Here is a 14,521-nt window from a genome sequence, read left to right as displayed (position 1 = left end):
GAAGGACAGATCCTGAAGCTGAGGCTCCAATACTTTGGCCACCTCATGAGAAGAGAAGACTCCCTGGAAAAGACCCTGCTGTTGGGAAAGACTGAGGGCACAAGGAGAAGGGGACGACAGAGGACGAGATGGTTGGGCAGTGTTCTTGAAGCTACCAACTTGAGTTTGACCACACTGCAGGAGGCAGTGGAAGATAGGAGCACCTGGCGTGCTCTGGTCCATGGGGTCACGAAGAGTCGGACACGACTAAATGACTAAACAACAACAACCAACAGAATCTTCTGGGCCCAGAACACGATTTGCATTCAATCTTCTCCTCAGTGGGGTGTGATTCTTGCCCACATGACAGCCGCCTTGAGTTATCCCCTTCGGAGCTCTGGGCTCCCACAATAGTAATAATTTCCCTCCCTTCCACACATATGCCCCATTTGCAACCCTAGCTTTGTCTATTTCATATAACCAGACTGATGCAATTCTTTCATATTAACGTTAATTTTTATCCATGGAACATGCTGGGAAAATGGGAGGGACCCATCAAATGTGGAACCAGAACTGTATAATTGCAGTGACAATATCTGTGAGTTATCAGTCGATATGAATGACACTTTTAAAGTGTTGCTTTGAATTCAATACAGGATGCAGCAGAAATGGTTAGCTCAAAAACTCAAGTAACATGCGAGGTTTTCTGCTTGTGGAAAAGCCCTATCTTCTCTCAAACAAAGTTCTTCCAGTTGGTGGCAATGACTATTCTTGTGCCTTATGCTTCTCCAGGTAGTACAGTGGTGCCTCGCAAGACGAATGCCTCGCAAGACAAAAAACTCGCTAGACGAAAGGGTTTTTTGTTTTCTGAGCTGCTTCGCAAGACGATTTTCCCTATGGGCTTGCTTCGCAAGATGGATACGTCTTGCAAGTTTGTTTCCTTTTTCTTAACACCGTTAATACAGTTGCGACTTGACTTCGAGGAGCAACTCATAGAACGCGGTGTGGTAGCCTTTTTTGAGGTTTTTAAAGACTTTGGTGATTTTTGAAGCTTTTCCAAAACTTTCCCGACACCGTGCTTCGCAAGACGAAAAAAATCGCAAGACGACAAAACTCGCGGAACGAATTAATTTCGTCTTGCGAGGCACCACTGTATCATGTCTTCCAAAAGCCTGGACAGCAGACTGTACCCACTTTGGGCTTATATTGTAGATGGAAACTTATTCATGTTTGTCCTGCTACAATTAGTACTTTTGATCAATCATGCATCTCAGCATCCGTTGCTGACTGGTGAATACATAACACTGCTGTTTTAGGATGATATGTATGCCTTAAATGTATTAATGACTTCAGACTGGAAGAAATTCAAAGACTACTTACAGAAACATTGTAAAATTAATGAATGTTAGAAGGATGTTGGATAGAAACTAAGTGGTTTCCAGCTGTAATGCTTTAAGAGATATGAAATTTTTTACAAATGGGTAAAAGTTTAATGGTAAGGATTTGCTGAACTAACAAATCGAACTGGAATACAAAGAAGGGAGGTATGAGGAGGTCCGAGGAAATAAGTGTATGGAAGATATGTTATTGAAAATCAATGTGTGTTTTTAACTGTTTTTTATTTTGTATGTTTATTTTTCCTATTTCTTGTTATATCTTGAAAACTTTTAATAAATATCTTTTTTAAAAAATGTATTAATGACTTCAAAGTAGGGTGAATGTTTATCTGATCTTGTATCTTACATTTGGTCTTATCAGAAGCTATGTTTATTACAATGCCTTTTGAATGTGAGTCTCTGAAACTTTTTTAAAACAGCAACATTTAAAATCAAAAGGTTGTAAAATGCAACTTTAAATATCTATGTTTGTTCCAGAGAACTGTTGATATTATTATTCCCATAGGACCTTAAAAGAACACATCTTTCATGTATTGTCCAAGTCTGACTAGTCTCAATAAACACTTAGTACTTCCTATTCCCAGAGTAGTACATTTGAAGCCTTCTTCATGGAATAACATCTATTTACGGATCTCTTCATATAATCCAAAAATTAAGAACCAAATCTCACTTCTATAGTATTTGGTTTTAATTTACATGTATAACTTTTGGATTTTGGGGGGGTTTTTTGGTAAGATTTTGGTTTTTCAACCTTTTGCTTTGTGCAGTGGGGATCTCTGCGTGATTTGAGTGTTTGTTTTTTGGCTTTTGGGGCAGGTGTTCATACGGTTGGATAACACTGAGGAGTTTTCCGCAACTATCATATGAGCAGAAATTGGGGTAAAAAGACTCCCTCCTGCAGCCTTATCCAATATTGTTCCTTCACAAAAGCCTGCTTTAAAAGAACCTGGGGGAAAATTGGGTCTCTGGTTTCCCCTCATTAATTGGGTGTCTGTTGCATTTGGGTGGGGAGGAAGGAGGTTCCTAAGTGATCAGGCAACTTGGCCAGGCAAAGCACATTAAAATGGATAAAGGGATTTCCTGACAGTATAAATACCTGCACACGACTTCCCTGTGCACCATAACCCATGTTATGTATATATGCAAGGGAAAGTGGTAGCAATCGAATCCGGACTGCTGGGAACTGCATAGGGTAGACTTGGGAGAAAAGCAAGGCAAGGCATCTCTTCGGTCTTCCTTTTCTGTTTGCTTGTGGGAATGAGTTGTCAAGCCTTTCCTTCAGCTGACACCTTCATCCCTTTGAATTCAGACTCGTCACCTTCTCTGCCACTGATAATGCATCACAGTGCTGCAGAGTGCTTACCCGTCTCCAATCATGCCACCAATGTGGTCTCAACAGGTACTTTTTTTATTCTATCAGTGTTGCTCTTCTCAATGTGCCATGCCTTGGCATCTTTCATATGCTACGCAAGCCCTTGAAGGGAAAAGTTTTTAAAGAGATCAGGTTCTCTGAGTAAATAATTCAAACTAAAACTACCAGCGTGCCAGGTTTAATTGCGTATGGTGTAGTCGTTTTTTTAATTGCCACATTAGCTTTCCAGTAAAATCTTCACAATGGCGAAGCTGGATCGTCATAATGCACCATCAAAAGATCAAAAGGCTGGTGTCTTATTTACTTATCCGATGTCGTATTTCTTTAAAGTGTTTCCTAAATGTTTCAACAGACGATTCCAGGGTGGTGTACAAACGTGTGGATAAAATCAATTCACACAACGTACAAAATTTAAAACCATTTAAAAACAAGACGAAACATAAATCCGAAATGGTAAAAGCGTATCACAATTCCTAAAACCATTTACAATCTAAAATGTCTTATTTTCTACTTCTCAAAAACTCATACTAAAGAATGGGAAGATGCATTTTATGAAGTGGAAAATAAAACCAGCCAGTTTGCACATATGCCAGCACTCAAAATCTAAGGTGATAAAAAATATTAACCAAGCTAATAAATCCTGTTTTCAGTTGCATGTCTAAGTATGACATTATTAACAATTAAATTTCATTTCATTTGGACTCTTCCATATGACATTTTATTTTTGTTGTTGCTGCTGCTCTAGGTGGTGGTATATTCTGCAACATGTAATTGACTCATTTATACTGAATTTGTGGTGGTTTATATTGGAGCATCCACACATCCTTCTGCTTTATTAGATGTTCTGCAATGCTTCCCCAATGTTACTGCATTATTGTCATCTGGAGCTACACATCTTGAACAAGAGTGCTATAAAAGCTATCTGGAGTGAAAAACAAAAAATAACTTGGAATGTTTGTGGTATAAAAAATTGAAGGGTTTTAGCAGGAACATGCACTGTTTGGGAACAGAAGAGTTTGTCTGCCTCCAAAACCTTTGCGGACACAAACAGTATTGAAAGTGGGATTGTATGTATAACCTCCCTGATACCAAATAATCATGAGAGCACAATAAAAAAGATGCTTGGAAGTGCCCTTAGAGTTGATCAAAAGCATCAATTTATTCCAAGTGGTGTGAAATGACATTTCAATCTTAAATAAAATCATTTTTCAAAATGAAAAAGCTGCTACCTCAAACCCAGGAAGGGGCACAGGGAGTGGGAATTAATCTATATTGAAGGTACATCAAAAAGAGTTTTCACAACCAATAAAAGTTTGATAAGGAAGGAGCCAGCAAGTCTTCTAGAGGGAATTCCATAGTCTGGGCTGCAACCATAGATACTCCGTCCCATTTTCCTACCACCAGCGTGTCTGAACCCAGCTGGAAATGGCCTCAAAGATCTCAGAAATTGGGTATGATCGCACGATGATCCTTAAAACACCTTGGTCCTAAATCTTTAAAGGCAGTATTTGGCACTTTGAACTGGGATTGGAAACACAGCCGTATCCAAGGTCAGTCTAAACTGGAAAAGTGGGCCATGGCTTCTGAACTTTCTGCCACATCTGCATTTGTCTCAAGTCATACTTTCAAACACTTGCAAGGTTTTATATAACCTGCCAGAGAGTTCACAGTTTCAGAATATTTTTTTCAAAATAAGAATTGTTTCAAGAAGCGCCAGAATTAGGTTTGAGGGCTACCTTGGCAAAGTTCTACCTGGTCAACCTCGACTTCACCAACGTCTCCCCACTAACACTACCACCACCACCCTCCAAATAATTTTCTGGTAGTTGTGGACTCACAACTAAATGCTGCACTATGGTCCCAGTGACTGGCCATGCCACATCAACAACAATAAGACAGACCACTCAGAAGGAGGCAGAGGATGCCTTGTGCTGGTTTAGAATAATAGATGCTCCTTGGGAAGGCAGGGAAATATGATTTTTAAGGTAGAGATCCATGTCCCATTGACAGAGGCTTTTGTGTGGCGTTCCTTCATCGCTCCACATCTGGTTTCTCCCAAATGAGTTATATCAGTGATGCATGAAAGTCATTGTGCTCAGAAACTGCTATGCTCTCCTCTCCCCTGCAGGCAATTTAAGCCAGGCTCTTTTCAGTTCCTTAGGTTTTCTGTTACTTCAAGAGCTCTCCGTTTTTAATTTCAGAGAAGCATCAAGATGTGTATTAAAGCAGATGACCCTGAAAGTATATTATACTGTATCCAACTATTTCAAAGATCATTAAGTTAAAACTTTTTTTTCTGTTACATGGGAGAAAACCAATTTGTGGATTCAAAAGAAATGAAGAGAGAAGCAGAACGCTGCACTGCTGTTTTAATTTAATGTGAAATAGAATCCTTCCAGGAATATAATTCATTTCTATTTCAATGCCTTAAAACAAGAACTGTGGCTGAAAGAATGAAAATCAAAAATGGCTTGTCACATTTATTTGCAGTGCATAACCCCCTGCCACACAGATAGGCATACATGCTTTTAAAAAAAAATTGTGAATAGTTCATACTGTGGACTTTTGACCAGCCTGCCAGATAAGGATTGGCCTGTGATTAGTACAGAACTATATTGAAACTTGCATGTGTGATCTTTAACAAACAGCTCTGTTTTGAAGTAAAACTGGATGCACTGATTTGCGGCAGGGGAGTTCCTTCTGTGTAAAATGGAATCAAACCAAAGAACAATGGGTATATTTGACTAATGCAGAAGCCATTCATATTTCAAGAAGTAGTCAAATGTTCCTTTGATTCCTTTATCATCTGCCCACATCAGATGTGGCTATTTTTCAAAAAAGGTTTATTCTGTAAAATTTACACCATAAAATAAAATCTCATAAGCATAATTTATATTTTATGTGTCAAGCTTTTCAGTAATCACTATAACTAGCACACGATGGCCTACATTTACGGGACTTCTGCTCCACTTGCTTTCAACAACTTTGTCCTGCATGGTAAATCTGAGGTGCGTTGAAAGCTGGGTGCATGCAGTTGCTTTCCCTGAATGTACAGCTCAAATTTACACACTTTCTTAAGATGCTCTCCAAAAGGTAGAGTATAGACTCAAGACAGATCCAAAATGTGAATATAATATATTATTTATTTGCTTGTTTATTTCATAACATTTGTACACAACTTGATTGTAAAAAAAAAAGAACAACGCTCAGAGCAGTTTACAAAAAGATAAAAAAAAAAATAAAGGGGGGAAATTACAACCATACTTTTAAAGCATATAAATAGAAGGTAAAATACTAAAGCTGAGTAAAATTAGCTCCACTTTCTTAGTGTCTGGGTAGGCTTGTTGAAACAGGAATTTGTTTAGCAGGCACCAAACATAGAAGAGTGAAGGCACCTGCTTCATCTCAAGTGGCAGGAAGTTCCAAAGTGTAGATGCTGCCACACTAAACAGGTCTTGTGTGGCACCCGTAGTGGTGCTAATTCTTCAACTGAAGAGGTCAAATGAGCACATGTGGGTCAAGGCAATTCTAGTTCACTGGTCCCAGTTTGCATTTCTTGGTGCAGAAAGTATTGATCTGATGTGGAGAGATCTTTCCTATTCTAATTAATTCAAGAGGGTTCTGGAAGCTTCTCTGTGTGGAAGAAACAAGCAGGAGTTCCTGATATTTTGAGTTATTCCTTCAGAGAAGCTGAGTATAGCTGGCTTAAACTGGTTCTCTTATCTTTTCAGTCAAGGTCATGCTGGCTATAAAAGTAGGGCCAGAAGGAGCCCGGGTTTCACTTTCTCTTTCTATATCTTTTCCTTCTGGTGTGGTGTTCTGTACATGGCATGCTTAGTGTTAAGGTTTTAGACTTATTATAAGTTATTATAAGTTAAAGTTAAGTCTGCTGCGGCTGGATTTCTTATGGACAGTGCCAATCCTGAATGTATTGGATTTGTGACCATTATGCTTATTTGCCTTCAGTAGCAGTAAAGCTCGGCTGGATGAAATATTAATTGCCTCTGGTCTATTTTGGGGGGTAATCCTGCAACGTGTTTAAGGTTTTACTCTGCTAACTATACATTGGAATCTATTCTGGGTCAATATTGAGTAGAATTTCAGTGACATAGTATACAGTGGTACCTTGGGTTACAAACACTTTGGATTGCAGACTCCGCTAACCCAGAAATAGTACCTCAGGTTAAGAACTTTGCTTCAGGATGAGAACAGAAATCACATGGCGGTGGCGTGACAGCAGCAGGAGGCCCCATTAGCTAAAGTGGTACCTCAGGTTAAGAACAGTTTCAGGTTAAGAACGGACCTCCAGGACGAATTAAGTTCTTAACCTGAGGTACCACTGTACTTTGGTTGGGTTGAATGGATGATCTTCGGGTCTTTATACATGTTCTTACCAGTCTCATCTGTTTTGTTAACCCCAACCCCTAAATCTTCCTCCATATACCTCTCCATGCTGACACTGGGAAATGTTGTATCAGGTCTGCATTATTCCATCCCTTCCTGCCATTATGGAAACCAGCAAGCTGCCTACGGCGTGATGGCAGGTAAGAAATGTTCTCTTAAAACCAGTGGGCCCAAAAAGCAGGGGCGGGCGCGGGATACATCTGTAACTAATTCAGTTTGTCTCAACTGAAATGGTATTACTGCACTCTCAACTTCCCCCTCCCCCTTTTTACCCAGGTATCAAGCCTGCAGGTCCAGATATGCTGGCAGCCAGCCTCTCTCAAAGCCGCATTTTGCAGACCTGCAGTATGCCCCATCCCAACATTGTGAATGGTGTTGGCACATTGCAAGGCAAGTCTGTCCTGTTTCATTTTGTTTTGTTTTCCCTAACTGATTAACCTTATTACATAAAAGGCTTCAGTGCCCGAGAGGCATTCCTGTAACAGCAGTAGTTCAAAATCAAAAGGAGCAGGGTTTAAATCTTAATTGCCATTTAAAAATGATGAAAAGCCATACAGAATAGGGATGACTAAAAGGGACCTTGTGGTTGGAGCTAGTCATCAACATTGGGAGTGAATGAATGAATGAATGAATGAATGAATGGATCTTTATTTGTTTCAGCCATCGTCCATAGCAATAAAACAACAATACGATATACAAAGAATGAAAATAAACAATTATATAAAATGCATTTTAGGGTTTATAATCAATAGTCAAATAGTGGAACTTATTCTGTTTGCCCCAGCTAAAAACCTTGCAACCTTTGCTGTCACCTGCTCATCTTGATCTGCCAAGAGAAAGGACACTCTGGCAGTGGTTGGGCGACACTCTGGCAGTGGTTGGGCGACCCGTAATGGACAATAAAAGGGGTGATAATCTCATTCCTCAAGTCTTTATAAAGAGTGCAAGCCAGAAGGGCATGCGCCACCAATTCAGTACTGCCATCTCCACAGGGACCTAAGTGTTTTTCGTGTGGAATCGGTTGTAATTGTCCCTCAAGTACAGCTATTTAGAAACGATGAAAAGTCATACAGAATAAGGATGACTAAAAGGGACCTTGTGGTTGGAGCTAGTCATCTTCATCGGGAAGGAATTCTGCAAGCTCAGGAGCTGCCCCAGAAAAGGCCCCTTCTTGTCTATTCACTAACCAAATCTATTTTTCTGGTGGGAGATACGAAAGGACTACTTAGCCTGTGGGAAGGTTCATATGGGAAGAGATAGTGTTTCAGATAGCCTGGCCCTCAGCTTTTTAGGGTTTTAGCACCTTTAGTGGGCTTGGAAGCAAACTGGGAAGCCAGCACAGTCTATTTGTTTATTCATTTCCAATATTTATAGGCCACTTTTCACCACAGAGGGCCACAGAACAGTTTACAGAACAATCAATAAGACCAGTGGACATAAGACCTGGGTAATATGAAACGAGAATAAGCTATTAAGACTTCAATCCCATGCCACTTCCCTGGGAGTGTGTCCCATTGATCTTGGTGAGGCTTACTTCTAAGTAAAAGTCTGCCTAGGATTGCACTGCTGCTAAATGATGTGAGCTAGGAAATTATAGCATCTGTTTTTGTTCTCCAACAGGTAGCCTCACCCCTTGCCTTTATAAATTCCCTGACCATGCGCTGAGCGCCAGTTCATGTGCTCTGGGCCACAGCTTTCCTTCCATGCACCCCTCCATCCTTGGAGATGACTCGGTCACTGATTTTAAGCAGGAATTCCGCAAGAAGAACAAGTCAATAGAAGAACCAATAGACATGGATTCTCCTGAAATCAGGGAACTAGAAAAGTTTGCCAACGAGTTCAAGCTGAGAAGAATTAAGCTGGGTATGTGACTCATTTAACTAAAGATGTTAGGAGATTTTTTAAAAAATCTTTTGTTTATGCTATAGTGACAAATGCATGGATTGTGGCGTACTGATCATGATAAAATGGTCAACTTTCAGCAGCAGAGTAGAAAGGGCAGTGTGAAAGGTCCATGTCTAAGTACTACTGCAAATGAACTGGGTTTTTACCCAATACTGGAACTTTTCAAGCCTCCCACATTCTTCAAAAATGGTGCGCTGATATAAATGATCCTATGTAGGAAATCTAAATGTGAATGTCTTTTCTGAGTAGTAGGAAATGTATAGCACAAGCCTTGTATAGTGCAAGGATAAGTCCCAGGCTCCCTTTTTAGCTTGTCTGCTTCTGTGTTAAAATTAAAACATTTTATTTTGTACAAGCAACAGGGAGTCTTGTGACAGCTTAAAAACAAAGAAATTTACTTTGGCATAACTTTTGTGGCATGTGGTGCATAAAGTGGCTGTAGATGCATTAAGCATTATCCATAGATGCAGAATCATCCTCTCTACCGATCTCACTGAGGTCAGAAGAAAAAGAAATGCAGAGAGGTACAGGGAGTGCGAATTATGGCATTACCAGTGGCCATTCATGCAAAGTTGATAATTTGGACAGCTTGGCATTGGTTAGCTAATTAGCAAATGCAGTCTTCAAGGTGACACAGGATTCTTTGTTATTTTTGCAGCCACAGATTAATGGCTTCCCCACTGGAAAACCTTTTCTGTGTCTGATTGGTGTGAAATCAAAATCAGATTTGTTTTATTAGATGAAAGAAAAATTCCAGAAGAGCTTCAAAATCATCAGTGTATGCATATATATAGGTGGGTGGGTAGACTGATAAATACATAGATAGATAAAGTGTTCCTATGCCAGCATCCTTCCCTGAGCTTGTAGGATTGTTTTCTTTTGGCAGGTTATACCCAAACTAATGTTGGAGAGGCTTTGGCTGCTGTGCATGGCTCTGAGTTCAGCCAAACAACTATTTGCCGGTTTGAAAACTTGCAGCTGAGCTTCAAGAATGCTTGCAAACTTAAATCCATCCTAACCAAGTGGCTGGAGGAAGCAGAACAAGTAGGAGGTATAACCCAAAAATCCACGGCTCTTCTAAAGGAGATTTCCTTGCTTGTGTGCATTGAAACTGATGCGGAGCAGAGAACAATTTTCAGAAAGCACAGGCCTGCTCCAGCAACCCCTTTAGCACATTTGGTCAAGGGAGGAAGCAGGATTGTTCCCACTAGCTCTGTCTCAGGTGCCAATGAACCAGGTGACAAAGTGCCCCCTGGGTCTTAGGTGTGGGTCCTATTTTGAAATCACTGAAATGTGAGTGTTTAGTTCACAGGAATTGCAGGTCACAATAGCTTTTGATACTGTGCATGTTATCATTGGAAGTCGCTTTCTCTCACAATGTTCTGTTCTGCAGCCTTATACAATGAAAAAGTTGGAGTGAATGAGCGGAAAAGGAAACGCAGAACAACCATAAGGTAATGCGGCTGGATGCTGAACTGGGCCTTTCAGCTTTGGGAAACGCAGGCAGTCAGCCCTTGAGTATTCCCATCTGTAGGAATAGCCTCCTAAGGCTGCCATCCTACATACCAGGGGTTAGGGACCTTGGGTCAGGGGCAAAAGGCAGCCTACCTGGTCTTTCTAGTCAGTCCTCAAGACTTTCCCCACACGTCCCCTAGGATGAACCCCCAATGGCCCTGCTCCATGCCACCCATGGGTGCTTTTGCGCGTCTTACTCATCTGGATGGATGATGGAGGGGTGTGTAAACCTCTGACTTGTGTGGCTAGAATGTAGCCTCCTGTGGAAAGGTAAGAGTCTTCCTCATTGGCCCACTATTGCCTCTGGCCCGGCCCACTATTGCAATGCAGCCCTTAGGCACAAAGAGGGGACCCTTCCCTGCTATAAAACACTTGTCGGAGGCTAAGAACCTAGAATTGTAGAGTTGGAAAGCCCCCCCCCCCCTCTGGTGGCTTGTAGAATTAGTCTGCTTAGCTTTTTTCTCTTTAGTTGTTTTGTAAATACCGTAAGTGTTTTATAGAAGATGGCTGCTTTGCTGATGATTTGTAATTGTTTTACGGGCGATCTGTTAATTATTCTATGTGATTTATGTTGTAATTGTGATGGTCTGTTATGTTGTTTATTGTTGGAAGCCACTTTGTGATTCACGTAAGTGAAAAGTGGCATAGAAACATAATAATTGAATGACCCTGAGGGTCATCTAGTGCAACCGAATCCTGCCCACAGCCTTCCCTGGGTGGGCTCGAACCAACAACCTTCTGGTTAATAGCCAGATGCCCTGACCCACTGCACCACTTCCAAATACACATGTATAGGATTGTCTTGTTAATTACATAGACAGTCCTTATATTTGGTTGCAGGGGGGTGAGGTCCAAAACATCACACTATTTTCCTCCATATATCTAGTTACAGGTAGGTAGCCGTGTTGGTCTGCCGTAGTCAAAACAAAATAAAAAAATTCCTTCCAGTAGCACATAAGTTTGTTATTGGTATAAGCTTTCGTGTGCATGTTATCTGAAGAAGTGTGCATGCATATAAAAGCTCATACCAATAACAAACTTAGTTGGTCTCTAAGGTACTACTGAAAGGAATTTTTTTATTTTGTTCTTCCATATACTTACAGTTGAGTTTATGGTCCCTTTAAAAGACCCGTGCTAATTCAATCTTCTACGATTTTGAATCGATAAATAAGTTTTGTTTTACTCCACCACCCTGCCGATACTGATACACCCATCCACCCACCCATTCCTGGTTTGTTTAACCTCTGCAACACAAATACATTGCAAAGTACAACTTCTCTAAAAAGAAACCCTGAAAAGGGAACGTACCATCCCGGCTGTTTTGCATCAGAATCCTACCTGCTCTGCTCAGCCCCTTTCATGTCAAACATAAAGTATAATGCTGCCCCCTTGTGGTCAAAATTAAAAATTGTTCCGCTACGGAGGGAATTGTTTTTTGTTATTCCACTTGGTTTTGGAAGAAGTATACCACATATCTGAATATTTTCACAATATTTCAGTTTGGGCTGAAAAGCACAACAAGCAGCTTGGAGGCAATTTCAACATTCGTTTGTAGTTTCCCCCCCAAAATGAGGCAATATAAAATTGTAACAAGGTTTCCAACTTGTTTTTAAACGTTACGCTCTCAGATTAGAACTGCAAATTTAAGCCAATTTAAAAAGTGATTTGGTAAAACACATAATTTTGTGTTAACTGGTACAGATTACCCTTTTTTGCTCAAGTGTTGTCATTTTTATTTTTTATTATGGCTAGGGGCCTCCAAAGGCGGAAGTGGCCGAGGCCTCTCTGGACATGTGAGAGATATTCCCAAGGAAAGTTTTCACTAAAACACCTTTGGCAATGTACTGTCCATTTTTAAAGCACCAATTTGAGCCTTGCTTTTCTCTTTGCTCTCTTGAATTTGGTGCTGCTCTTTTTCTCTCTGCTAGTATTGGAAGCACAGGGATAAATACGGATGATGCTTCCTGTTTGCATCACACAGCCCAGGCTACAAATGACATGTGGATGTCATACTTTTTTTCCTGTTGTGTATGTGAAACGCCTTGCATGAACTGGCCCATAGTTTCCATGCAGCCTGAGATACCAAGAATATGATCAGATTGTTATGGTTCTCCTTTCTAGCATTGCAGCCAAAGAAGCTCTCGAGAGCCATTTTGCAGAACAAAGCAAGCCCTCATCTCAGGAGATCATGAGGATGGCCGAAGGGCTCAATCTGGAGAAAGAAGTAGTGAGGGTCTGGTTCTGCAACAGAAGGCAGCGAGAGAAGAGAGTGAAGACCAGTTTGCACCAGAACACCTTCAATTCCATGATTAAGGACCACCAAGACTGCCACTAGACTTTCTTAGAGTGAAGCGGGTGTTTTAGACAGCAATACTTTGAAAACTGGACTCAATCCTTCCCCCCACCCCCCCAGGAAAAGAAACGGGCATAAATGCCGGGCATGTAATGCTTACCACTTTTACAAGTTTGTCAAGCTTAATGATAAATAATTTTAGGGATGCTTCATTTAAATACTGTGTGGTCAATACAGCCTAGTGCAGTAGCACCTTGTGCAATTTAGTAATGCCAAAATTCGAAAATAGGCAAAGCAGGAATGAAGACTGCTTGGCCTATTTTAATACCACTGTTTATAGTGTTGGAGAGTGATGATGACTCCTATGGGTGCAGAATGCAGAAGTTAGGTGGTTAAATATTCACCTTTAAAGGGTGGCCTACTGTGGTGAATAATACTTGCATATTTTGGAGGGGGTGTTCTCACACATCCAAGTGCTTTGCTTTCTTTATTTTAGGCTAAAATCTTTTACTTAGTTGTTCACTGCTGCCACCATGTATCTAAATATCAAGTCAGTTATAAATCCCATTAGCTAGCTGTGGATCAGCGTGGTACAAAACAGCACCGGCTCCATTTCAAAGTAAAAGGCAGAGTAACTTATTATTTATTTTAAGTATAAACAGCTGAGGATCTTAGCTTGTGTAGATACTATATGTTGATCTGTACATTAGGGTTACCAGACGCCCCCGTTTCCCGGGGACAGTCCCTGGATTTGCAAATAAGTCCCCAGACAAATTCCATCCCCGGGATGTCCCTGGATTTCATCTAATGTCCCCAGGAAACACAGCAGCGGCAGTCTCAGCAACCCAGAGCAGTCCACTCTGGCTGGCTTCAGGAGCTGCTTGGAAGTCCCCATATGATGGTGGTGCAGGGGCTCTAAGATGCAACTTCCGGGCTGCCTCCACCTTCCCTCTGAAAGATAGTGTGAAGCTTCACCTCCCAGCTGAGGGATCCCCGCCCCCTCCTGCTTGCACGCAAGTAGGAATGGGATTGGGGATGCTCCGATGGAAAGGGAGGCATCGCGCTGCCCGAGCCTTGCTGCTGCTGCCACTCTCGGCCCTCCTGCTCTGTCTTGTATGCCTGACCCACTGCACACTGCTTCCCCACCACCACTGAAGAACAAACAACTCAGGGGCTGCCCAGGCTCATGGAGATAGGAGATAGAAGCCTCAGAGGAAGGGGAAATGTGGAGGTTGAGGTCAACACGGCAGCCGCCCCTCTGCCACCACTATCGTTGCAGTATCAATGTTCCGAACATGTAGTAATTAATTAATTAAAGTGTCCCTGGATTCATTGAAAAAAAATTCTGGTAACCTTACTGTACATGGTTTACTGTTTAACACAGAATGGTTACAGCTAAAGTTACTGCTTCTTTAAGAAGGAAGAAACAGATTCAATTTATCCCCTATGGTCAGTTTCCCTAAACCACTCCAACCCAGTTAATATTCATCCATCTAGGTGTGGGGAACTACACTTGCAGTCAAAACACCAAGGCTGCAGGCTGCACCCACATTGCTACTCTTCAAATTTGTGCCTCCCATAATCCCTTGTCTGTTGAAACAGGCAGGTGGGGAGGAGGTTTCTCTCACTTGTAATCTGCATTTCAGAAATTCCCTA

General features: G+C 41.3%; 1 protein-coding gene across 2 annotated transcripts; it reads left to right on the top strand.

The window, feature by feature from the left end:
* Positions 1-2,633: 2,633 nt before the first annotated feature.
* On the top strand, positions 2,634-12,920 carry POU1F1 (POU class 1 homeobox 1; the record flags this gene model as incomplete). Of its 2 annotated transcripts, none has more annotated exons than XM_083500115.1 (7): positions 2,634-2,775; positions 7,227-7,292; positions 7,429-7,546; positions 8,777-9,015; positions 9,944-10,108; positions 10,451-10,511; positions 12,694-12,920. In XM_083500115.1, 7 exons carry the CDS (start codon positions 2,634-2,636, stop codon positions 12,905-12,907), a joined length of 1,005 nt encoding a protein of 334 aa, XP_083356241.1. In that variant the 3' UTR covers positions 12,908-12,920. The 2 variants fall into 2 exon arrangements, with proteins under 2 accessions (XP_083356241.1, XP_083356242.1); XM_083500116.1 differs by having other exon boundaries at positions 7,146-7,292.
* Between the last annotated feature and the right edge of the window lie 1,601 nt (positions 12,921-14,521).

Source organism: Podarcis liolepis (genome assembly GCF_965112155.1).
Source record: "Podarcis liolepis genome assembly, chromosome: 4".
Taxonomy (NCBI): Eukaryota; Metazoa; Chordata; class Lepidosauria; order Squamata; family Lacertidae; genus Podarcis; species Podarcis liolepis.
Note: the sequence above shows the minus strand (reverse complement) of the source record. Positions and strands in the feature narration are given on the sequence as shown.